The following is a 25,427-nucleotide window of genomic DNA, read 5'->3' as shown; positions in this document are numbered from 1 at the left end:
CGCAGTACTCCTTACGTAATGTAAGCATGAAATTGTTGCTCTCTGCAAACGATTTACAGCGTCGAGGCCTCGGCCTCTAGAAGTTTTCTTTAGAGTTTTCTTTTAACCTGACGAAAACTTTAAGCTTAAAGCCGCTTAGGTACTCCAGGTGACCTATGCGTTAGAACAACTAAGTTCTGTCACTTATTACACCACCACAATGGTATTTAGAATGATGAGCCCATTCACTTATCACTCCATTTTAGCATATGCAATAATTAAAAGTACTTAGTACACTTAATCAGTAATTTAATTGCACTTGTTACTAATACCCACAATCTGTACTTTTATTGGATATATACTGATGCATCTTGCTAATATCTCTTATGTTCCTTTTCAGACTAGTCAATCCAGGTAAAGCCTTTCCCTGTGGGTATCCATTATCTCTTACAAATCTTTTGGGGTATGCTCCGCCCCCTGCCGTCCCCGTACGGCAGGATCTGCAAAGCTCTACACGTCAAAGTACCTGGGCTGATGACGGGGCCTGCGCCAAGGATTTTAACTTACAAAAAATTTTGTTATCTATGGAATAGTTAAATGCTATTAGATTAAACTATTTTCCTTCCTTCATGTTCATCTCTGGAGTCTTTCTGGTAGAATTACAGTTACCATTCAATACCTAGCTTTTATTAAATGACATCAGTTGTGTGTGCTGCTGAAGTCAATTAACAAATACATGCAATGGCTGGAGTGCACAGAGAAATCAGGCACCACATTTCCGTCTTTCTTTTACAGTTTTTATGTTTTTGTATTTACTCTGTTATATAGTATTTTACAAACTCATGACATAAAACCATTTCCTTAGGTGCCTAAGACTTTTGCACTGTACTATCTATTTATCTATTTTTATCTATTTTATTTTACTTCTTTAACTATTTATTTACAGTCTGACTTTCTTACGAAGTAGTTTTTTCATTTGTAACACTGCAATTACCAACCAATAAACAATAAAGTCTTTTCTTCTTTCAGATTGTACAGAATGGACCCAAGTGGACAAAAGAACAGGAGGGTGGGTTTTATTTGGAATGCAGCTTTATTGGAATAATAGGGAGGGAATTGTGTGCATGTGGGCTGGGCAGACGCCTCTAAAAATGGCTCAGCATTCAGGAGGACTCTGCATCGTCTGCATCGCTGATGACTGACGTCTCTGTGTGCTCTGTTGGAGAGAGAGAGAGAAGTGAGTGACACATACTGCATAATGCAGGCCTAAACATGAGTAGGTCTAATGGCATGAAAAACTTTGCTAGGCAATTTCCGGGACAGACGCTGAACATATGAAGGTATGTCAAGTGTAAGCATCTGCACACATGCTCTTTGAAACGGTTTCCTGTGTTGGAAAATCAGGAGCTCTACACTAAACACCATTACAGAGAACTGAATTCATGAAAACGGTAAACGGTTCTGTAATACTAATGAGTGGCACACAGTCACTGTCCAAAGAAAAACAAGTATCTCCAAAATGGTAACTTTACAGGAGAGAGCAAAAACATTCTTTATTTTTAATGTAAGTTAATGTAAAGAGATTTAATTCCAATCAATTTTGGAGCATTTCTATTGGTCTGTTTATCAAGAAAGAGTGGTGGCTGAGCTCAAATGATATAGAAAAACATGAGAAAAAAACAGGGATAATATGTTTTTTCCAGGATGTTAGGGGTCCCAGTAAAAAAAAAAAAAAGAGGCAGGGCTCCCCCCTATGAGATGGAAAAGCACAAATGAGTGAGGGCGCTACCGACTTCCCTGTCCCAGGACTCCAGCCCTTTTAATATGTTGGAACAGAAAGTAAATCATGCATTTGAATGCAAATATAAAATGGCTAATGTACAATTCAACATATCTACAATCTTAAAAAGATGGGTCTTTTTTTTCAAGGGTTCTTTAGTAAAGATTTTATTGTTACAATGTCAAGCTTGTAACAAAAGAAGAACCCTTTTGGTGCTATACAGAACCATCTAAAACACATTTACTATCAATCTAATAGTAATAGAGTCCTTTTATGATGGAAAGAAACCCTTTAATCATGCAAAGGGTTCTTTGAGTGTTCATGGTTCTATATAGAACCATTTTCCTTACTAAAGGACCTTTAAAGAACAATCTTTTTTAGAACCATCTTTTTTAGGTGTGCAGACATTTTTAAAAAAGACAGTCTAATTTGATGATCTAATTTGACATTGCCACATCTCAACCAAGTGGGTGCTCTAATGTAGGCTAAAGGTCAAAATGTATTATTAAGTAATCATAGTAATCCATGAGTCATGTGTGTAAAATTGCATAAGTAGCAATCTTAGAGCCCATAGGCCTAATGGAAGTCCAATAATGATCTTGGCTGTCATGGACAGGTGGAACCCTTTATTGGATCCCTATGGAGTCCATCAATCAATTATGGGCTTCAGTGCGATTGCACTGCTTGGAACTGCCAGTATTTATGCCCATGATGCTTATGTCACACGAGTTTGCTCATATATTATGATGCAGTGCATAATAGGGATTTTCTGTTCGTAAGGGATTATAGGCTTTGACCAAAAAGGATTATTATAATATCCTTTATTAGTAATTTGCTATATGGAGGTGAGCTATTTAGTCAATAACACATCAACATTAGTTGCTTAAGAGAGGCTGAAGTTGGCTTCTTGTTTGTAGCTGTAGACAGTGAACAAGGACTGGGAAAAAAGTACAAAACTTGACCACACTATGCATTTAATTCTGGGCCCAAGACTGCAGTTACCTACAACCGTTGCCAGTCATAGCATGTTTTTGCTCTGTGATGAGCAAAACATGTTAGGGTCTTTGTTTTTAACTGTAAAGAGCTGCAGATTTTTTTTTGTGTTTTGAAACAATCTAAGTTTTGTTTCTCAGCAGATACCGTCAACACTAGCTAACCTTCCTCTGTTTGTTGCTTAGTAACAATAGTATGCAGCCAATGTGCATCTGCACTGTACCTGTGATGATCTCTTTGACTTGTATTCCTTTTCCACCAGCTGGAGGCAGAGGAGTGACAAGACAGTGAGAGAAAGAGAAGGAAGGATTTAGTGATTCAGTTTCTTTTAGATTATTGTGCCCCAAACAAAAGTGTTACATTACCCAGGATATGGGTAGACCGTGACATAATCCCTGACCGTGATAGACCGTGACATAGACCGTGACATAATTCCTGTGAGTAGTCTGTGTGCACTACACTGGAGCAGTGTGTTTGAGTGGGACTTGCCTGTGCGGATGTATCTAGTGTGTATTTCCGCATGGGTGTGGGGGGAGTCCTGGGGCGTGCTGGTTTGGGGCGGGGCTCCCCCTATGAGATGGAAAAGCGCAGATGAGAGAGGGCTCCGCCCACCCCCACGTCCCAGGACTCCGCCCCATTTACTATGTTGGAAAAAAACTAAATCATGCATTTAAACACAAATATAAAAAAGCTAACGTAGGCATAAACCATAACAAATAATCCTATGTACAGTCGTACGCGAAAGTTTGAACACCCCCAGTCAAATTACATGTTTTGTTGATTATATTATACTAGATACCCATACTAGATACTATATACTAGAACCTTTTAGGGTCAGTTAAAGAAACGTTGCTCTCTGATGGGCGTTTCTTGCTATAAGCGGCATATACAGTCACTTACACTTCTCATATTCATACTAATATATCATCATGGCATCATTTCTCACTGTTACTGTGATAGGCCTCAAGCAGTAGCTATTGGTTATTATTGGTTAATTTAAACACTTCTGTCTAGTGACAGGCTGGACTCTTTTCTTTTTCTCTGTATTCAATATTGTATATCAGTTGTAAAATCTTATCCTCTATTCACATTGCTTTTGTTGTGTTATAGTTTTGCTATCTGGTGTTGACTAGAGGAGGATGAGTTCCCCTATTGAGTCTTAGTTCCTCTCAAGGTTCTTTCCCTTGCTTTTAGGGAGTTTTCCTTGCCCTTGGCTTGAACCTGGATTCTCTGGAAAGCTGCTTTGTGATGAAGACCATTTTGTGCTTGTTTTTTTTTCTATTTCCCTTGTACATCATTAATTATTGTTTCAACATTATTCCCTTAGCATTTATTACATTTGAGCATTAAATTGTTTACATCTGGCATACAATATAGCAAAAATACAATGACTTGAGTAAGTAGGGGCCCCCAAATGTTCAGAAATGGCCCTTTAGACTTTTAGTAGAAAAGCTGAGGTTGTAATTTAGTCTGAGACTAAGCCAAACATGTGACTTGAAAACCAGTTTACAAGTCGCTCTAATGACCATGTTGTGACGTCAATGTTTTAGTCTAACTAATCAAAAAGGCAGTCATGCAGAATGACTTTGGAGAAAAGAGGAAAAACTGCTGCCTCAGAATCCACTGATTTCTATCCATTTGAAGCAGTCAGTCAGCTAAAATGGTGCTGATGGCATTAGCATCAGCAAACCTCCAAAGCAGCTGATAATGGTTCTCATGTGACTGTTTTATCTCACCAAAACTAATTTTCCATAAGATAACTACTCAAAAGGGGGCACCATGTTTTTAATTTTTTCATTGCTCTTGGATTACTGTTTTTCCACTGCTGTTAGCTAACCTCTTTTGTTTTCCTGGTGTTCAGTGAATACATAGAAACAAGTAGGTAAGAACATGCTCTGATAAGTGATGTATCTTGTTAGGTAACAAGCTAATGCTCAAAGCAAGCACAATACTCTAAAGGCAGCCAAAGAGCCATGGTTGCTAAGTAAACTGAAACACAGACATCTTAGGGTCTGACCACACCGACACATGGTTACCATAGCAGTCAGGAATCTCCCTGAAAAACCCAGCTGTGTACGTGGTAACCCTGACTATTCACCAACCCGAGATTTTGTGACCTATCTGTGGTTTGTGCATGCTGACTGCTCTTACCTGAAAAAGTGTAGGATGTCTCTGTGTAGTCTGGCAATCTGGACAGCAAAAAAAGAGTATGTGTCATAAAGTGTTTTTAAGTATTAGCAAAAGAGGAAATAATCCCCCTCACGTCAATGTAAATCAAGCATGTTTTCTACTGGAAGAGTCGAAATTATTTGTTGTTTCTATTTGCGTCAAAGAGAGAGAAAGAGAGAGAGAGAGAAAAATATATCACTTGAAGTCGTCTCCTTCCAGCAGTTTCCTGTAGGTGGAGATTTCCACGTCGAGGGCGAGTTTGACATCCAGCAGCTCTTGGTAGGCCAGGATTTGTTTCTGAAGGTCAGCTTTAGCCACCTCGATGGCTGACGTCAGGCTAGCTATCTGGGCCTGGTACTCAGCAACCCCCACGCTGGACTGGGCACTGGCCTCAGCCAGACTCTGCTCCAGGGTCATGTTCTGGGAGAACAACATGATGCCTTTAGATGTTTTCAACACTTTTTGCTACACTGCAGCCATTCATTTAACCCTTTAACCTCTGGACCTGTGTGTTGGTTCATACTTATATTCCTCAGTCTCATATGTGCCTAACTTACACATTAGTTTCATTTAGTTTCAAAGTATTTACCAAATAACTGTAGTTACTGAAAGTCTTAAAGGCCCCATGTCTTACTTTTCATGCATTAGATTTATTTATTTGAATTCCATTCATGACATTTGTGAAGTTTTCTATACCAAAAACATCATTCATTTTCACATAACCATATTCCAACTTTTCTTTTTGAAAAAGTCTGTTTATGTAACTGTGCTTTAAGGCTGATATATTGAAATGAGCTCTGGCTACTTCAACTGTGCCTCATTCAAAAAGCAGTTTAGACTAAAACACTCCTCATAACTTCAGCATGAATGGGCGGAGCTAAACTGCTGTAGGTCGAATAGGCAGAGATATGTTAAAACAATACATTCCAAAAGCGCCATTTTTGCAACTTAGTTTCCATATAACAAACTCTTTCATTTTAAGAAAAAAAAAAAACCTAGGAAATTTCAGTTTTCCATTTAATGGGCCGTTTAATATTAACAGCTGAATATGTCCAGAGTTTACGGGGTGACGTGATTTGATCAGAATTTCCTCAGAATGCTACACTGCATTGTGCAGTTTTGAAGTCAACAAAACAAGAGATGTGAACTACGCTATAAATTCCCCGACCTGTAGCGAGCATTAACCGTCAAAAAACACCCAACGTTTCAGCATTAACTGCACAGCCTAGGATGTAATATAAGAGCGTGTTTATGAGCAAGGTGTGTGTTTTCTCTGAGAAAGTGAGCTGTGAGCTGGGGCACTAAGTGCGAAAACCACTTCCTCTGTCATGTTTCCTGTACCTACCAGCTGTGATTTATTGTAAATACGTTAATCGCTCGCTGAAAGCTGTGCTGATTTCAGCACATCTCTCTTTCCCAGGCTCACAACTGCTGATGTCTGGAGAAGTGTCATGCCCTTAAAGTGCCACCCAGCCAGCACCTCACTATGCCCTGCTAGCTTTTACTTTCTGTTCTGTTGGTTCTTAACAAAGTACCCAAAATGTAAAATCCCCGAAAAGAACAGACAAACCCATGTTCACAAGGCTCGCAGCAGGGGATAACCAGGCCGTGAACAGCGAGTATGAGTATGGGTTTGATTCAGAAGACGTACAATCACAGCGGCTTATACGTTACAAGCCAGTGGTCATCATAACGTTGTTTGACAAAGTCAGCGGTGGAACCTCTGATGTCAGCCATCTAATCTCTGTCTTAGTTAAACTTCCCATTAGGAGTGATAAGGACATGGAAACCCTCTCAGTGGATCAAACCTGAAACCTGTTACTCAAAAGAAAGTACATGTGATTTGATGAGCTGGGCATTAGTAAGGAACTAAGTGGTAGTTACTCTATTGACATTGACGTCAATGGGACACTGAATAAGACTAAACGCATTCTTGCAGCTGTAAGTATTTGATACATCAGCCACTTAATTAGCAACGCCTCCCTTGTAGCTCCACCTTGCTGGTGTCTAGTTAGAGACTGCATCTCATCTGTTGTATGAATAGTTAGTGTCAGCCATCCTCCAGCCCTTCATCCCTGGTCAGTTCCTGACCACAGAACCGCTCTTAACTGGATATTTTTGGGTGGTCTCGACCCAGACACTAATGGGTGTATGCAACACCGCTCTGTCTCACCCCAGCACCGCACACACTACCATGTGTCACTGACCCAGATGGAAAGAGGATAGTGGGCCACTGTTGGCCCACTGATGGCAAAGCTGGCAGCCCACCCGCTGCTCTGCGTTTTCCAGGCGTCTCACTTGTGGTTAAGCATAACATTAGACAAAATGCCACTTTTTAGCACTCAATTTCCACCCACAGTCCAATTTACTTGTTTTTGCCTTGATTTCTTTCGTTATCCTTTATAAATTAGTAATTAATTTTAACAGCAGTATCATAAATGAAGCTGGTTATACAGCTGTAACCAATCTAACACAGTGACTGTAACATCTTCAACAAAACCATTTATATTAGGCCTAGGCATTTATTTGTTTTCTCTCCGTTGTTTATAATATTTGTTTTAGTTTATTTCTCAAAATAAAGGGCCGCACAGTTGAAATCTGTTTGAGGAGATTAAAAACTAATTAGAGCTTGTATACAGGATAGTAATCTGGGTGATCCGAGGGCAGACCAACAGTGGCATACAGTCAGTGGAGTGCTGACCTTATCAAGCCGGCAGACCGATATACACTTGCTATCTGGGGAGATCTTTAGGATGGCAGACCTATGTTGAGAACAGACCACCAACTAAATAATATCTGGACAACAGCTGTTTTGTGGTCAGAAACTGACCAATGCTGAACGGGGGTAGAGAGTGGCTAACAAACTGTGTTTGACAACAGATGGGCTACAGTCTGTAATTGTGCATCTTTATTGTATAACTGTAAGGTAAATGGAGAGTGATTGAAGGTACAAGATGAAACAGGTGTTTCTGCTGAAGTTGATGGTGAGTGCATGTTGTATGCAAAAGTTTGGGCATCCCTGGTCAAATTACATATTTTGTTGATTTTCTAAGTGAAAATGAATAAAACGTATCATCTACAGAGAACACACTTTTATTTAAATGCACTATTTAAGATATTTGGGAAATAATAATAAAACTTAAGATGTGGTCTTTGCAAAATCTATGACACATTTTATATTTTATGCTTTTTATTATATTTTATGCAGTAAATTAAATAGAAATTGTGCACTAAAATGGCATATTTAAGTTTTTTCACTGTAGAGAATGTGTAAACTTTTTTTTCCAAAGAAACATAACTTGACTGGGGCTATTCAAACTTTTGCATATGACTGTATGCGGATGTATGCATATATAGACTACATGGACACTCACTTGTGTGATGAGCCCCTGTAGCTCGATCCCCAGCGTCTGTAGCTCCTTCCTGGCTGCTGTAATCTCAGTTTTGGTTGCTGACACGGCCTCTGTGCTCTTAACGTTAGCAGTCTGTATCTCATCCATCTGAGGAAGTGGTACAGAACATGTGTTGTTTCCTGGGGTCCAAACTTGTATAACAGTGAGATTCAAATTTATAATGAGAGTTATTTGAAAAAATATTGTTTTTTTATAGTACTGGTACCATGACCTGCTATTTAACTGCATGCCAGAAAAATCTATTCAGCATATAAACTTTTCCAAGCTCATAGAGCATCATGAAAGTTTTTGTTGCCAAGCATGCAGCTCTTTCTCTTTTTAATCATTTAATGTTGTCATGTTTTCTGTGCCTCCTAAAGTACAAATGTACAGTAGATTTAATTTATCCTATATATTCTCACCTTGAGTTTGTAGTAGGCTTCAGCCTCCTCTCTGTGTTGCTGAACAGACTTCTCATACTCCACCCTCATCTTATTGAGTGCAGCAGAGATGTCAAAGGACTTGCCAGTGTCCACTTCAATCATGGAGACTGAAGTGTCCATGGTGGTTGTGCCCAGTTTGGACTGCAGAGTGGACAGCTCCTGATGAGCAAGAAGATCATGTAACAGAAAGACAGGCAGTCATACTAGACCAAGACATTAAAAATACTAAAAATATAATCAGTTCAGTGTGAATTTCAGTAAATGACAACAGTATTGTCACATATTTCATGCATATTTGAAGTACCTCTTCCTGCGTTTTGGTGACAAAGTCCAGTTCACTCTTAAGGCTGGCATATTTTGCATCTAGATCAATTTTTAGGTCGGATGCTGCTTCGATATCCTGTAAACGGGGATGGCGTGGTCAAAGATGCTTATGCTTTTAATGCCTGCTGAAAGTTGCAGAAATTTCATAAGATTTTACTTCTCTTACCTTTTTCATGGCAGCAATATCTGACTCAAGCTGGAACTTGACCCCTTGTTCAAAATCGAGCCTATTAAAATTGGGAAAAAATAAATAAAAAAATAATAATGAGCAAATACAGAAACATATAGTGTGCCATAAACAAAAATGTAATCTAAATTTAATCATATAATTTTCCAGCCCTGAGTATGTCCTGTACATTTTAGTGGTGTCCCTGCACTAACAACTGATTCAGCTCATCTAATTAATAAATGGATGTATTAAAGCAAAGAAAACATTAAAATAAGTCAGTGGTATTCCAGTACAAGGATTGAGAACCACTGATAAAATATCCTGAATATTATTAGACTAAATGGTCTAACAGCATTTCATTATGTATAGTTTCTTTCCATTACAGTTTCCAAGGTACTTTCGCCTTACGGTTTACTTTCCATTACTCTACAGCTACTTTCATTATGTACAACCTGAAACACTCACTTGGCCTTGAGCTCGTGGGCGGTGCCGCGGACGTTGTCGAGCTCTATTTCCAGTTTGATGGTGTCGAGGGTGAGGGTCTGCAGGGTGCTGCGGTACTCACTCAGCTGGGCCTCGTACTCCACTGTGGTGGTGCTGGACGCCTCGGGGGACATGTCAGCGCCTCCGGTTAGTTGGGACAGCTTGGCCTCTAGGGCGGCATTCTCCTGCTGCAGAGCACGCACTTTGGTCATGTAGGTGGAGAAGCGGTCATTCAGGCTAGACAGTGTGCTTTTCTCAGCCTCACGGGACAGCACAGGGGCCACGGAGGAGCCCAGGGCAGGGCCAGCTGCCAGAGCAGAGCCTGCGCTCAGCCCTCCTGCAGCGATGGTGCGGCCCATGGCAAACGCTGGGCTAGCAACTAGTGCACCTGCAGCTCCGCCGGCACCCAGGCCAAACCCTGCTCCAGCACCTAAACCAAGGCCAAGACCAGCACCAGCACCAAGGCCTAGACCAAGCCCCAGGCCAGCACCTGCACCAAGCCCCAGTCCAGCTCCAGCACCTCCACCAAGCCCCAGGCCCAGCCTGGCTCCAGCACCACCTCCAGCCCGGGCCAAACCGCCTGAGTAGCCGGACAGCCTGGAGGAGGACAAGGACAAAGACAGGGACATGATGGGCAGCTGCGGATCACTGTAGAGAGCACAGTATGAACAGACTGGAGAATGCAGGAAGGCAAAGGGCTCCAGAAGAGGTTTATATAGAGTCAAGGATGAGGAAAGAGGGGGAGGAACAAGAAAGAATGAGCCAGGACTTGATGCTTGGTTTTGGTACCACCTTCACATTCCATGGACTTCATGGACTTTGAGAGTAGAAGTCCCTTCTCCCTGAGGGAAGGCCTGTCTTTATGTTTTATGACTATGCAGCATAACATGATTAAAGTAGTCTATTAAGGAACTGATTGACAAAAAGTAAATTTACCCCATTTTTAATACAGTTTACCCCAAATGAAGTAAACCAAATTGTATGATACCTTGGTTTCATACTGTTCACTAAAAAAGAGAGATGTATGGATAAAATTCATTCCTCAAGACAGCTGCTACTGCTGTTTTAGCTATATAACTACCTCTAGACATTTTTATAGATAGCAGTATATTATATAGTGTCAGAAACACACAAGAATGTCTATTTGAGATTGATTAACTTGACACTAAACATGTCTTGGCTGACTGACTACATTTGGGGTATAGAGAATATATGTGAATTTTATTTTTTCTTTAACTATTAAAAGTCATACTATGTATGTTTGGGGGATTTTTGGAGAACACTCTAGTGGAAATTGTACACAAAGTTCCCCGAGCAGGTGAATCTGATGGTTGTGATGGTTGAAAGAGTATTGAAGATAACTCAAAACTTGGTGAATGACAAGCCTTCTGTAAGTGAATTGTCTACTGTTGTCATCATATCAGTATAATGTTGATTTTGCATTTCAGACTTTAACACCATAGTTTCTTTTTGCAAATGTGCTTGTGATGTTAATATGTAACGTATGTTGTGGTGCTGTGATATCCAGCCTGATACCTCTGACTTTTAAAATGATTATTTCAGGCTGTACAGGGTGACAGCAGCACACACCCACACCTTATTTTAGAGTGTAAAACGCAGTAATGCCACTTCTTTAAATTTAAACAAAAAAAGTCTTTTACAGTGTAGCTTTAGCATACTGATAACAGCAGCTGCTGACTGCACTGCTTCTGTCTTTAGCTCAGATGAAAGACTGTGGAATCAGTTTCTGAATCTAATCTATTTCATGATGGAAACCACCTCACAGAACAAATCTTCACCTCACAGAACACATAAAGACTAATGTATCCTACTATAGAAAATAACCAACTACTATAGAGAGACCTGATATCTCCTTGAAGCTGTTCTTTGCTAGCGTCTTTCATAAAATGTGGAATTTGACAGGCCCTGCCTGGTCTTGAAAGCCTTGAGGAGTCTTTTTGGGCAGCACCTGCCTGAAGTATTGGCGTCACCTGCCTGTCTCTCTGACAGGTGAAGCATAGCACCTCTCTTTTCACCCCCTAAGGCCCTGACCATGATAACACTACATAACTGAACAACCAGCACTTGTTTTACATAAGCTGGATACCCAAAGTCAGCAAAACTGGAAAATAAAATTAAACAAGTAAATAAAAAACAACCAACATTCTCAAAGAAAGAAATGATGGAAACGTCTGATAGTTACCGTTGCTTGCAGCTGTTATTTGCTAATCTGAGCATGTCATGCTGCTTTTGCATGGTCAGTGTGGTCTGACACTCTGCCACAAAGAAACCATATAGCCTCTCATGCAGGCAGCAACCTGAGGAACACAACACCTTTGAGGAGAACATGTGCACACAACAATTTATTAGCCTTGGTATAAGCTCTCTATCACAAAAAATTAAAGGATGGTATTCTTTCCGCAGAAATTCAAAACTGTATACACAAGTGTACAGTCTTGTACACATTCCCTGCTAAAATAAAACTGGTCTATGCCAATCTGGTGCTGGCATAGCTGGTCATGCAGAATAGTCATGCTTGTTGACCAGCATACCAGCCTTCAAAACACAAGCTATTCTGATCTATGCTGTTTTTTAAGCAGTGTTAAACTCTGAACATTCAGCTGTACTCTTTATAATTAAGAAAGAGCAGTGGTGTTGCAACTGAGACACATTTTACACTATTTTCACACTAAAGACCACAGCCTTTAGCTTTGCTTTTGAAAACCTACACATCTGATTTAGAAAAAAAGAAGAGGCCTGGCACATTGTTTCCCAGCACGTTTTTTTCATATAGAACAGAAAGCTTTCTCAAGCATATCGTACTTGCATAAAATGTACTGTACATATTTGGTAAGGCAAGTTTCAGTTGCTGTTAGCTGCCTCACTTCTCATTCTTGTGTGAAAGTAGCAGCTGTAAGCTAAACCTCAGCCTAGCTTAAAGTCTTAAACCTAGAGTCAGTGAGAGTCATTAGCTAATCAATCATCTGTTCATCACAGCCTACAGCATTTCTCTGTGGCATCACAGATCTGGACATGTATAGCTATGAACAGTGCCACATCACCTAGCATTTTTACCTGAGTAGGCTAGCGCTGCATAGTAATGGGGTCTACTTCCAGGGTTTGAAATGCTACAACATGCAGAGAAGATATCTTCTGAAGAAACAGTCTGTCCCAGTTATCTGTAACATTATTATGCTTATAAGGTTAGTGGAGATTAAATGATTAAATGAGGTATGTGTCTGAAACACTTGTGGGTGGAACACAATATGAACTATGTAGCATCACACAATACAAGAACTAAAACAACTCTGATGCACTGCTGTTAACAGATTAAACCCTGTTAACAGATTAAAACTGCAGACTGCAGAGTTCAACAATGATATATAATTTCTCCATAATAATCTGTAGTGTTCTGAATCTGTCTAGTAGTAATCTATAGGCCTGCTTGTGTGTAAGAATCTTGTAGAATTCTTGTAGTGTTACTATATACATTATATTATATTTATAAAGGTCTATGCTCTGCAGACAAATGCTGAAGTTAGAAAAATTGATGTAATTCTGGATTCTACTTCTAAACCATGCATTTATAAAACTATTAAAAACATCACATGTCAGACCTCCATTATCTACCTCTTGTTCAATATGGCAAGAAACTGACTGATACTTTTGTTTTTTTCTCACCTTGACTATTACAACACATCTCTCACAGGGCATCCAACAATAACAACAAACCACAACTGACAAAATATTATAAAATATTAAAATATTAACACATACTAGAAAACAAGATCATATAAGTCTAGCTTTAGCATCACTTTACCAGCTTCCTTTAGGTTTGACTAGCAATTTACAACTAGTTTCTAAATCTTTTAGGCTACATCCACCTACTACATAAATGCACAACTAAAGGTGATGTACTATTTTGAGATATTATTATGATAGCAGTATACAGTTTTGGTCACATACTAAAAGTCAAAGCAGCCTTTTGTTGTTATGCACCGAGATCTGGAACACCTTACTGATAAATAATTGTCAGGCTCCTTCTATCGCTGATTTAAAAAAAAGAGCTAAAAACATTTTTCTTCACTTTAGTGACAATTGACTAGGTTTTATTATTTCTTTACTTTTATTGGCACTTTTAATTTAATTGTTGTATGTTTATTCCTTTTATTGACTTTATTTGTACATTCTTATTTTTATTTACCTATTTTACCACTTTTTTGACTGCCCTTTTCCCCGTTTGTTTTTATTTGCTATACAAATAAAATGTATTATTATTATTATTACTACTATTATTATTATTATTATTATTATTATTATTATTATTATTAATAATAATAATAATAATAATAATAATATCATTATCATTAGTTCATTAATGGTACAATCCTTTTTTAATGAATATACAGTTGTGTGAAGAACTGTTTAGACTGAGACTTGATGCAAATTCACGAAATTAATAGTTAATAGCTGTAAAATAGAAAATCTCCTCCTTTCTCTAGGGAACTGTGAGAGCCTTATTTGTTTTGCTTTGTCCATGTTCACAGCGTCAAACAGGAAGATGTGGCTTGTTGGGGGGGGTGGGGGGGGGGTTGTCAACTTGCAGACATGTTGTACAGACACGTATCTCCAAAACAGTGAGAGACCAATCGTTACTTTCTCTTTGTAAAAAAAAAACATAGCACACCTGACTGGAGTGCGTCAGTCATCTTACTAAAATATCTGACCACAGGAACCAATGAACCAACACTGGCTAGACTTCAGAGCCTTAAAAAGACCCTAGAACTCTGAACAAAATACTCAAAGTGATCTTGAACTATAAAGTGGAATTAAACAAAAAGATTTTAAAAAGGGGATTTTCAACTGTAATGTTATGATCTATCAGCTACCTGAGGAACTACATAAACTATGTATATTTGTTTATGTGTAATTTTGGGGGGAATTTTGGGCAGAACACTGGTTCAAACTGGATTTTTTTTGACGAAAACAATCCACATCAACTGTGATGTATTTCACGTGTAAATTCACCCACAAAACTGAGGAAGTAATGTACACAAAGCAATCATTTACTTTTGTTTTTTTGCACAAATGCAACTAAATTTATTGGTGCAGAAGTTTCACTATGAACAGAGCAGTACTGCAGATCTGCTTTTACTTAACCTCTTCTTAACCTCAGCAGAGTGGAACACTGCTTAAACCAAACCATCGAGGATCCACAGGATGACTTCCCACATTTCAGCACACTATCTGAACGCAGGCTGTGGCTCACCCTGCACACATCAGCTCTGTCTGCTTCCCTCTTTGGTCTGAGAATCAGAATAAGAATAACAGGCCTACGAGGCAGGGCTGGCTCTCAACTATAGCAGGCCCCCCTGCCCCCAAGCAAACATGACTTATCTTAGTATCTGTTTACTTATTTGGTTATTCACAAAAACTACACATTTTATGTACCAAAGAACTGTACTAATTTATGTTTGCATGACCATTTTCCAGCCTCTCCTTAAGCCTTAGCATTGAACAGGTTTTTGTTACTGTGCCTTTAAGACTGAACTATTTAAAGGTGCTCTGTTCTGATTGTCTGCCCTGTATTGCACTTCATTCAAAAAGCAGTCCAGCTGCTAAATGTGATGCTACCTTAAGGGCTGTTCAATTGCTTTAAAAGCTCAAATGAAGTTTATTAAATGAGACCTCAGAGGGGCGAGGAATCAGCAATAGAACTTACCCAGACACCACTGAGACCTAAATCATTTCACTTTTCAAAATGCAAAAATACCGGCAGAAAAAGGTGTTTATAAGTTGTAGTAATAAACTACTATAAAATGCTGGGCTTTACGTTGCAAACTACTCCATCTGTTATACATGACTGTTGATGCAACGCCATCTTTCGTAGAAATGGTGCGAAACAGTGCACAATGGGCTTTGAGGTATATTTTCTCTGGTTTGATAGGTGTGTCAGAGGTGTTACCAAATCAGCAGTGACATGTATATAAGTCCTGCCGTATTAAAAAGGCAGGATTCTATTAAAGTCCTCTACAAATGTAGCTGCTGCATCTTGGTGTATGCAACAACTGAAGTCATCAAAATACATATTTTGAAGTATTAAACTCATATTAAAACCTATTTCATCAGGCTCCAAAAATCTTTCAAAAGCACATCAAGAATGGCCTTCTCATCTGCCATAGTTGCAACGTTTGCATCACACAACCGAATGTTCAACACACCATTATTTTCATTTAATAAACATTTTTCTACATTTTGCCAAGCTGAAGGCAGCCCTACTGAGGGCACTCTGTTTAAATATTCCGCTCCTCACTGCCCCTCCACCCTTCTGCTGCAAGTGTGCATTTGTGTAACGTGTGACGCACATCCGAGTGGTGAATAGAAGTGAAAGACTGCAAGTTACAAAAGAACTGAAATGGGGCCCAGGCTGAAACACTTCTTCAGTGTGAATGCACAGGACTAAACTGCTGTAGGAAGGAATAGGTGGGTATATGTAAATGCATTGAGTTTCATGATATCGCAAAACCAATAAATTCAAAATGGGCTGTTATGCAACTTATCTTCCATACATGGGCTACATGGTCTGGAAAGTGTACAGTATACTTTAAAATACATTTTTAATTTTTTTTTTTTTTTATCATATTCTTTTATTTCAAGAACATGAGGAAAATTCCATTTTCCATGACATGCAACTAACAGAACTGACATGATCACTATTATTGTTGATTCAAGATGACTGAAAGAACTGAATCATACATACATACATACATCATCTAAACCGCTTATCCTTCTGGGTCGCGGTGGGGTGCTGGAGCCTATCCCAGCTGTCATTGGGCGGAAGGCAGGATACACCCTGGACAGGTCGCCAGTCCATCGCAGGGCAGACAGACAGACATACACATTCACACCATCACTCACACCTAGGGGCAATTTACCATGTCCAATTGGCCTGACTGCATGTCTTTGGACTGTGGGAGGAAACCGGAGTACCCGGAGGAAACCCACGCAGACACGGGGAGAACAGGCAAACTCCACACAGAAATGACCCTGGTCGCCCGGCCGGGAATCAAACCCAGGCCATTCTTGCTGTGAGGCGACAGCACTACCCACTGCGCCACCGTGCCGCCCAGAACTGAACTGAATCATGATATACTTAAATAATCTCTGTTCTGATTGGCTGCCCTGTGTTGTGCCTCACTCTGAAAGCAGTCAGGATGGAAACACTCCTTATAACTTCAGCAGGAATGGGTGAGGCTAAACTTCTTGAACAAGCGGATATATGTAAGTGTGCGGATTTTTTGAGGAGGCCTCTGTCACTGAAGAGGTGCTATGCAGTTGTTAATTTCACCTATAGCTGGCGCCAGCTCTGCCACTAAGGGTCAATACTTGTGAGTATTGAACGTACCCATTTAAGGATTGCAAGCATGTGACAACTTAGAATTTATTGAAGTGTATTTTTATATTTATATTATGTATCTATAGAGTAACAACTGTCTTTAGAAAACTTACTGCATGTATATGACGAAGACTACCATTTTCCTGCTTTTGAGCTTGCTAGGATGGTGAGTTTTAAGCACAGCGTGCCAGAAATTATGAGATAAAAAGAAGACCCTATGACCTTAAAGCTAACCATCGAAACTACAAAAGTGAGTGGCTTATGGATGTTTAAAAAAAAGATAAAAAAAAAATAAATTTTTACTCTAATGTTATGATCTATCAGGTACCTGACTATGTAAATACTATGTTAACACTATGCTAACAAATTTTACACTTGTGTGTGCTAAGAGAGAAATGTACATTAACCCTGACTACTGATAATGAAGTAAATGTATGTGTAATTTTTGGGGACTTTTGAACAGAACAGTGGTTCACACTGGGATTTTTTTTTTTTTTTGAACAGAAACAATCCACGTCCATTCCAATGTATTTCACATGAAACTGAGGAAATTATGTACACAAACATTGCAAAGCAAATACAAAAATTTACCTTTGTATTTATGCATTTATTGGTGCAGAAGTTTCACTATTAACAAAGCAGTATTGCATATCTGGTTTCGCTTAACCCCTTCTTAACCTCAGCAGAGTGGAACACTATCGGGGTCCACAGGATGTGTTCTCATATGCACAATATTTAAATCCTGGCTGTGGCTCGCCCTGCATAGAGCTGCTCTGTTGTTTTCCTGCTTTGTTTTGAGAATCAGAACAAGCACAACAAGCCTACGAGGCAGGGCCGGCTCTCGACTACAGGAGGCCCAAGGCAAGATTTTACCTGGGAGGCCCCCCTGCCCCCAAGCAAACATGACTTATCTTAGTATTTGTTTACTGAATTGGTTATTCAAAAAAAAGAAAATGAAAATTACTGTATTATTTTGTGATTTTTTTACTTTGTTCATCTACATGGGCCTATCAGATCTCCTCATGTATGAAAGGGTCAATGTCCTATTGTTTTTTTCTCTTGTGGTCCACTTATAACATTTGCGTGATTCTATGTACCAAACAACTGTCAAAGTTCATTTTTATATGACATTTTCTCTTTAACCATTAGAATTGAACAGGCTGTTTTTGTTACTTGCCTTTAAGACTGAAATACAAACCAGATTCCAAAAAAGTTGGGACAGTGTGTGAAATGCTAATAATAACAGAAAGCATTGATCAGTAAAGTCTGTTTGACCTTGATTAAATTTAAAACAAAGCACAAAAACACAATATTTGATGTTTTACCTTAGGAACTTCATTGTTTGTTGTAAATATATGCTCATTCCAAATTTGATGCTTGCAGCAAGTTCCAAAAAAGTTGAGACAGGAGTATGTTTACTACTGTGTTACATCACCTTTCCTTTAACAACACTTAATAATCCTTTGGAGATTGAAGAAACTAATACAGTTTTGAAAGCAGTTTTCAGTTATACAAGTCTTCAGCTGTGCATCCATATAGGACCTTTGTTGTTGTATTTTGAACTAAACAACACACTTGTTTTCAGTGGAAGACATGTCTGACACTGCAGACAGGACAGTCTAGCACCTGCACTGTCTGAGTTACCACGTTGAAATAAACACAGACATCCCTGAAAAAGAAAGTGTCTAGAAGGCAGGATATGTTGCTGCAAAGTGTGTTGAGCATTAGTGGTGCTTTCACAGATGTGCAGGTTATCCATTAATACCCCCCCCCCCTACCATGACAGACCCTGGATTTTTAACTTTCCACTCGTAACAATCTGGATAGTCCTTTTTTTCTTTGGCCTGGAGAATTCAACATCCATTATTCCCAGTACTTGTGATTTTTGCATGTTCCCATCCAAGGACTGTACTATCTATATAGTAATTACAGTTTTTAGACAATTAACTGCATGTATATGATGAAGACTTGCTAAGATGTTCTGCATGTTGAGATGGTTTTAAGCACAGCTGGCCAGAAACATATGAAGCAAAGAAATGACCTTAAGACCCTAAAACTGATCCTTAAAACTACAAAAATGAGCAGCTTATGGATGTTTATATCCTCCTCCATTAGTATGAAATTAGCAAGTCTTTCTGTGTCTGTCGGTGATAGTGGCTATAAAACAACCATTTAGGGACATTTTAACTGTTGTAGTCCTTTTTTGCATTGTTCATAAAACTAATTTCGTGGCAGACTGAAGTTATAAACACTTGGTGCATTTTTCTGGAGACCATGGAAACCCCAGCATTGAAAGGCGCCATCCACTGTTCACAGAACGCATTGCAGTTATCTGATATAATCAACCTCCCCTGATCCTGATACTGAGGTCTCTATTGAGTATTTCTCAGTCACCTTGTGGTTCAATGGAATTCTTATTCATTTTATGTTTCTTGAACATTTCTCAGTAGGCTCTGTCTCCTAAACAGCTTTAGAGGTCTGAGACATAAATCACAGCGTTTCTGGAAATGACAAAGTCCCTGAGAATAAGGAAGAAACCCTGAGACGAACTGAAAATGAAAAAGGAATCCCAGTTTCTTATGTTTGGCAAGAAATAGCAGGGATTTATGTATTAACAATAAACAGTATGATAATAAGAAGCAATTAATATTTATATTCCACTTAATGATGATCTCACAGTCAGTGAGGAAAAACAATGACAAGATCATCTGAACCCTGTAGAAAGAATATAGCAAAGCACATTAAGCCTGCTAATAATGTGCTCGCCTAACAATGGTTTCTAATGAGAAGTCACATTAAAAAGAGATGAGCTTGGATATAAATGTAATGTGATTACACAATGCTCTCCCCACACGCAGTCGTAAATGCTCGCATGGGACAATGTGATGATTTTCACAGTTTTTCGCCCATATTCATTGTTCTCTGTGGTCAAGCATGCCGGCCATGTCCTGAATTGGTCAGGGGCTCTATAGAGCTTTCCTGAGAAGCCCACACTGCTGAGGCAGCCGAAAAGCACCCAGCCTCAATAAACAAACAGCAGCAGCCGGTGGAGTCACAATGGTCCAGGGACAACAGATCTGAAACAAAAGCACGGCTTTCCAGAAGCCCGGGCCACCATAAAGAGGCATGCATCGAGAGCTGTTGCCGTTTCGCTGAGCACCAGTCAGAAAGAAGCTGCGCTGCTTTGCAGCAATGTCTATGGGCGAGTAGTACCCTGTCATATAACCAACATCAGGACAGGAATGCCTCTGCCAAGACGCCGATCCTCCTTTTTGGGCCAGGCTAGCACGGAGCGGCCGGGCGGCGTGGGCCGGGTGAGCACGGGTGGCACCACAGCGCCCCGGGGCGTCTTTGTGGGCACCGCGCCCCCCATCGTGAGCCAAACACCCGCCAACCTTGGTGCGCGCGTGTCCCGCAGGGCGCTGGGCATCAGCAGCGTCTTCCTGCAGGGCCTGCGCAGCACCACCAGTGCCCCCGTGCTGCCCCAGCCGAGAGACCGGGCCCACCAGCAGCTGGGCTTTGACAGCCTCAATGGCTGTCTGCTGGAGTACCGCGACAAGGTGCGCGCCCTGGAGCAGCTCAACCAACAGCTGGAGGAACAGATCCGGAGCTGCCTGGACCGCAAGGCCTCCAGCGCTGAGACATGGGGGTCCCTGAGGAATGAGTGGGAGGACGTCTACAGACAGGTGGGGCAGGGCAGGCCATGGTACACCAGATAAGGAGGAAAACTTGGTTATGGTGCCATGAGAATGTAGATTTACAGTAGACGCAGAGTAAATGGCAATGGGAGATCTAAACTGGGTTTAGATGGATCATAATGTGAATGAGGAGGTTGCTAAAATGTCTGGATCGCACAATATGAGGGTGTCTACGTTATTATGTTCCTCTGTTTTAATCAGGCTGGAAATTTTAAACCGATCCCGAATACAGCCTGAGAACTGCCCAAGATTGATCCAACCAAGTTGGACCAAGTATTACAAAACTGTAGCCTAAATTCTGTCCAAACCCAACACCCACCCTCCGGAAACTAAATAAAACTTGACATACCTAATGAGAGTGCCTTGTTGTGTGGCATCATGGACTTTAAAACAGCATGTCAGATTAAATTTTCTTAAGCTTAACTAAGTAGGGAGGAACAGTAAAATAGGAAGTAAAACTAAAGTGGGAGTAAATGAAGGCTATTAACCTATTAAAGAGGAATTCTGCCAAACAAAGTCATTCAGGGTAGTTTGATGTGAAATAGTTCATTGAAGAGAAATGTACCAAGTCAGATATCCTACAGTGAAAAAGGAATAGCCATTTTATTTACATCCATAATGACCAGTGAACCCCCACATCTTCTCAGCTTTTATATATATAAATGTATAAATAGGTTTTTTTTTGGGGACTGTTTTGCCCCACAATACCTTGCATGTACTTCTCTGCCATGAATGCACTTTTAAAAATATAATTTAGACCGAAACTTTATCTCAAAACTATCATAAAACAATGTCTAATGCATCAGGCAGTGTATTCATTACCATTTCCTGTAAATACTTTTTGTAAGAGAGCTTTTTGTGGAAATTCGACATCTGGTTCCTATCACCACTGTGAACAATTCTAACTCTGTTCCTCTATAACACAGCATTTCACATCAAACCACTCTAGTTGGCTTTTTTAAATAACAATTTAATTATGCAGAAATTTTGAAAAATATGTCTGTACACCGACAAAATCAGAACTCGAACAATGCGTCTTTATACAATGGATTGAAATATATGCATGGGCAAGCAGACTAACACAATCTCACTGTACACCAGGTGAGCGAAGCCATCCTGGACAATGCTCGACTTATGCTGCAGACAGAAAATGTCCAGGCCAATGCTGAAGACCTCAAAGACAGGTATGTGACTTTCAGAGAGGCAGAAAATCAGGCTTGTAACGAATGCAAGGTTGCTAAGGTAAAAAGTGTTGCAAGGAGTCTCCAGAAGAAGTAGTTCCCGAAGCTGTGCTTGTATGTTTATTCAGGTTTGAGAATGAGCAGCCTTTCCGAAAGGCGGTGGAGGAGGAGATTAGCTCACTCTACAAGGTGATTGATGATGCTAACCTGACCGCAATGGACTTGGAGAACCAGATTGAGTCCATGAAAGTTGAGCTAATAGACCTCGCCAGAAACCATGAAGAGGTAAGCTAAAGAATACCAGCCCCACAACAAAAGCTTGCTGGAATTTATTCAGAGCCCTACAGAATGCAATTCAGGACACATCAGGGTACGACCAAATGCTGGTTTTTTTCCAGTTTGCAGCATTGAAAAGACTTTGTGATCCACACAAACTCTACCCCTCTGTAGGATGTAAGAGAGCTGTATAACCAGATGGCAGGTCGTGACGTTGATGAACCTGATGCACCTATTGAAACCAGTCTGGAACAGATCCTGGCCTGTATCCGTTCCCACTGGGAGAAGGTCATAGAGAAAAACCGTACCGAGACTGATGCTTACCTGGAGTGCAAGGTAAAATAAAGTCTAAAACTACGTCTAAAAAATATACACAATAGGAATGATATGGTAGCTGCGGCCATTCTTACTGCTTTTTACATTTGCTGCTTATTATGCCATTGCTGTATCAGTTGATAATTATGTGCCTGTACATGTTTGTGAGAGCAGCAGACTGACTGTGTGAACAGTAAGCTGAGTCGAGAGGAGGAAGAGCTGGAGAGTCTGAAGACAGACTGCAATGATGCTAGCGTAAAGATCCAGAGCCTACAGGCTGAGACAGAGTCTATGAGGGCACTGGTAAGAAAGCTCAGTTCATCAGCTGTTCACTTAAAAAAGAAGGGTATTTATGGCTGTGCTGGATTGTGCCATCTCTGCAGAGCATGACATTACTTTGTGTCAATGAAATGCAGCCTTCTCTTAATCATAAACATCTAAATGAGGTCTTTATACAGGTCACTTAGACTGTGAATTTTAGGCCTGTTTGATCTTCTCTGAAACCTTCACTTCCCTTTCATGTAGAAACGGGGCCTGGAGAACTCCCTGAATGATGCCAAGCACTGGCATGACATTGAGCTGCAGAACCTGGGTTCTGTCATTGGGAAGCTGGAGGCCGAGCTTTCGGATATACGTGGGGAGGTCGAGCAGCAGCGGCGCGACTACGAGACTCTACTCAACAATAAGATGAGGCTGGAGCTGGAGATCGGAACGTACCATGGAATCCTGGACGGGGAGGAGAACAGATACCACCCTTCAATGTGAGTCCTCAAGCCTGACAAATTATTGGTAACCCTGCCCTCATTCTGTAATGCCATTTGTGATATTAAAGGTAGAGTTCAAACAGTCATTTTAAGAACGAGCTTGAAGGCCACTCCTTGAGACAAGAGTCACTGATCCAATTATGTTGATCAGGGATCATCAGTTTTATCCACAAGAGGTCAGTGTGGCTGCTGGTTTTCATTCCAATCAAGCAGACGGACACTTGATTCCTTTTGCTTAATCAGCTGGTCTCAGTCTGCAAACAGCTGAGTAGTCATATGGAGTGTGCTCCTGTTAGCTTGAAAAGCTGCAGTTACATTAGTTCTTTGCAAACCCCTTGTTAACCCTCTAAATAAGATACTTTTCAAAGGTCCCTCCCCTGGACAATTCTATGTCAGATTATGTTCCCAACTCTGGTACTTGAGCACCCCTGCCCTGCACATTGTAAGCTCTGTTCCACATGGCCATGGGTAGATGATGTCATTAACATGTGGACATAGAGGGCAAGAGACCTCAAACTGTGGATTTGGGACAGACTGGTGTGACATGCAGGTTCTATATGTTCCATACCCGGCAAGATTATGTTATCAGCCATACTCAGTTTTTTTAAAGAATTAATTAGCTTATCTACAGTGGCTCAATTCAGATTACAAGCATAATGCAGCTCAGTGGTCAATTAATTTAGTAAACAGATGCACTTTAGCTCACATCTGAATATCTTCTTTTCCACCATGTTGATCAAATAGATGTAAACAAAACACACACTAAAAAATATCCACTCTGAATGGTCCTCATCTGAATGGGACACACTGCAGCCTTGCATTCCTTGCAAAAGTGGACTGCAGTGCCTCAATAGCAACATCTGAGACAGGGCAGTAGCGCTCCTTGCACTTCACTTCAGGAAGGTCTTGGACCTGCTGTTTGAATCAGCTTTGTAAGAGCAGGGAAATACTAAAATAAGCACTCCAAGATCATGATTGCGAACCAAAGTGATAAATCCTATGATTGTTTTTGCTGACACTTAACTGCAGTACGTGGATCAGTGGACACTTAACTTTCACTTTACTTACTCCTTAATAGGGCTAAACAATTTGTGGAAAAATATTTGCATTATTGGTTCTTCATCATTTATTCACAGGTTATTCTGTTAAGGACTCTTATTGTGAAGGAAAGGCTAGTTTTCCCCAGGGGGATATGCCTGTTGAACAGGAAGAACTGATAGTCAGTCGAGAGCTGACAGCTTAGAGAATGAGGCATAGCTTAGAGCGAACTCTGCTTAGTTACGGCAATTAATTTCTACAAACTAAGCTCCAGGATTTTTTTTTTTTTTTTGCCAAAAGACCAGCACTTCTATTTTTTCAGACTTAACGCTTGAACACTGAATTTAGAGAACCATACTGCCAGTTCACGAGCCCTGCATAATTAGGTTACATTAGGTTAGCATCAAATAATGCAAGATTTTCAATGAAATTTTTGCAGCTCTTGCGATTTTAATACAAAAATGATGAATCGGTCAGTCCTACTCCCCAAACTACATGCATTCAAAATAAATTAGACTGAATTTCTTGTTTCTTCTTCCCACCATCTCCACATCTCTGCAACCAAAATAAGTCACCTGGCTGGATTCTGAATTCTGAATGTGTGCTAGTCTCATATGTTTTGTCGCCCTCTACAGGTGCCCAGGTGGTTCTGCAGAGCCAGAAGGAGCAACAGCTTCTCCTCAGCCTACTTCTGAACACGCGGGGGAACCACAGCCTGAAGGTAGCACATCTTTGCTCACTTTATGGCCAATGACAGTGAACTCTTTTACTTATACTGGGCCAATGGTACTCTCTTTGGTTTCTGTTTCTTCATTTATATTTATTTTTTTCATTTTAATCTCTCTCAACAGATCCTAAAGAGAAAGAGAAGAAGAAATGAATCCTCTCCCTCACAAGCATGGCTCCAGCCCTACGCCGCAACTGCAGAGACATTTCCAGAAAATGCTTGATTTTCATTTGCATTCCTTCCCTTCTGCTCTATTGCTTGTATAGTTCTCATTGCTATTTTACAAGTTAAGAGTTTGAT

At 40.2% G+C, this 25,427-nt stretch overlaps 2 protein-coding genes across 3 annotated transcripts; one reads left to right on the top strand and one right to left on the bottom strand.

Annotated features, from left to right (window-relative positions):
- Positions 1–1,053: 1,053 nt before the first annotated feature.
- On the bottom strand, positions 1,054–10,443 carry zgc:136930 (uncharacterized protein LOC563946 homolog). 2 transcript variants are annotated; one of them, XM_036597609.1, is made up of 10 exons: positions 9,715–10,443; positions 9,247–9,307; positions 9,061–9,156; positions 8,736–8,915; positions 8,296–8,421; positions 5,121–5,341; positions 4,904–4,941; positions 3,242–3,322; positions 2,976–3,014; positions 1,054–1,195 (listed from the first exon to the last, which is right to left on the bottom strand). In XM_036597609.1, exons 1-10 carry the CDS (start codon positions 10,359–10,361, stop codon positions 1,143–1,145), a joined length of 1,542 nt encoding a protein of 513 aa, XP_036453502.1. In that variant the 5' UTR covers positions 10,362–10,443; the 3' UTR covers positions 1,054–1,142. The 2 variants fall into 2 exon arrangements, with proteins under 2 accessions (XP_036453502.1, XP_036453503.1); XM_036597610.1 differs by lacking the exon at positions 3,242–3,322 and having other exon boundaries at positions 9,715–10,440.
- Positions 10,444–20,370: 9,927 nt separating this feature from the next.
- bfsp2 (beaded filament structural protein 2, phakinin) lies at positions 20,371–25,427 on the top strand. The gene is made up of 8 exons (XM_036597359.1): positions 20,371–20,814; positions 21,928–22,010; positions 22,136–22,292; positions 22,458–22,619; positions 22,773–22,901; positions 23,124–23,359; positions 25,036–25,121; positions 25,252–25,427. Exons 1-8 carry the CDS (start codon positions 20,371–20,373, stop codon positions 25,278–25,280), a joined length of 1,326 nt encoding a protein of 441 aa, XP_036453252.1. The 3' UTR covers positions 25,281–25,427.

This window comes from Colossoma macropomum, unplaced genomic scaffold, assembly GCF_904425465.1.
Source record: "Colossoma macropomum unplaced genomic scaffold, Colossoma_macropomum, whole genome shotgun sequence".
NCBI lineage: Eukaryota > Metazoa > Chordata > Actinopteri > Characiformes > Serrasalmidae > Colossoma > Colossoma macropomum.
Note: the sequence above shows the minus strand (reverse complement) of the source record. Positions and strands in the feature narration are given on the sequence as shown.

Excerpts from the sequence above, each read along its gene's own strand:
- zgc:136930 (XM_036597609.1), bottom strand. The coding sequence starts at position 10,361 with ATGTCCCTGTCTTTGTCCTTGTCCTCCTCCAGGCTGTCCGGCTACTCA. Across the intron at positions 9,308-9,714 it reads GCCCACGAGCTCAAGGCCAA|GCTCGATTTTGAACAAGGGG; the intron begins GTGAGTGTTTCA and ends CAATTTTAATAG. Across the intron at positions 3,323-4,903 it reads GACATCCTACACTTTTTCAG|GGGGAGCCCCGCCCCAAACC; the intron begins GTAAGAGCAGTC and ends TCCATCTCATAG.
- bfsp2 (XM_036597359.1), top strand. The coding sequence starts at position 20,371 with ATGCCTCTGCCAAGACGCCGATCCTCCTTTTTGGGCCAGGCTAGCACG. Across the intron at positions 22,293-22,457 it reads TCGCCAGAAACCATGAAGAG|GATGTAAGAGAGCTGTATAA; the intron begins GTAAGCTAAAGA and ends ACCCCTCTGTAG. Across the intron at positions 23,360-25,035 it reads AACAGATACCACCCTTCAAT|GTGCCCAGGTGGTTCTGCAG; the intron begins GTGAGTCCTCAA and ends CGCCCTCTACAG.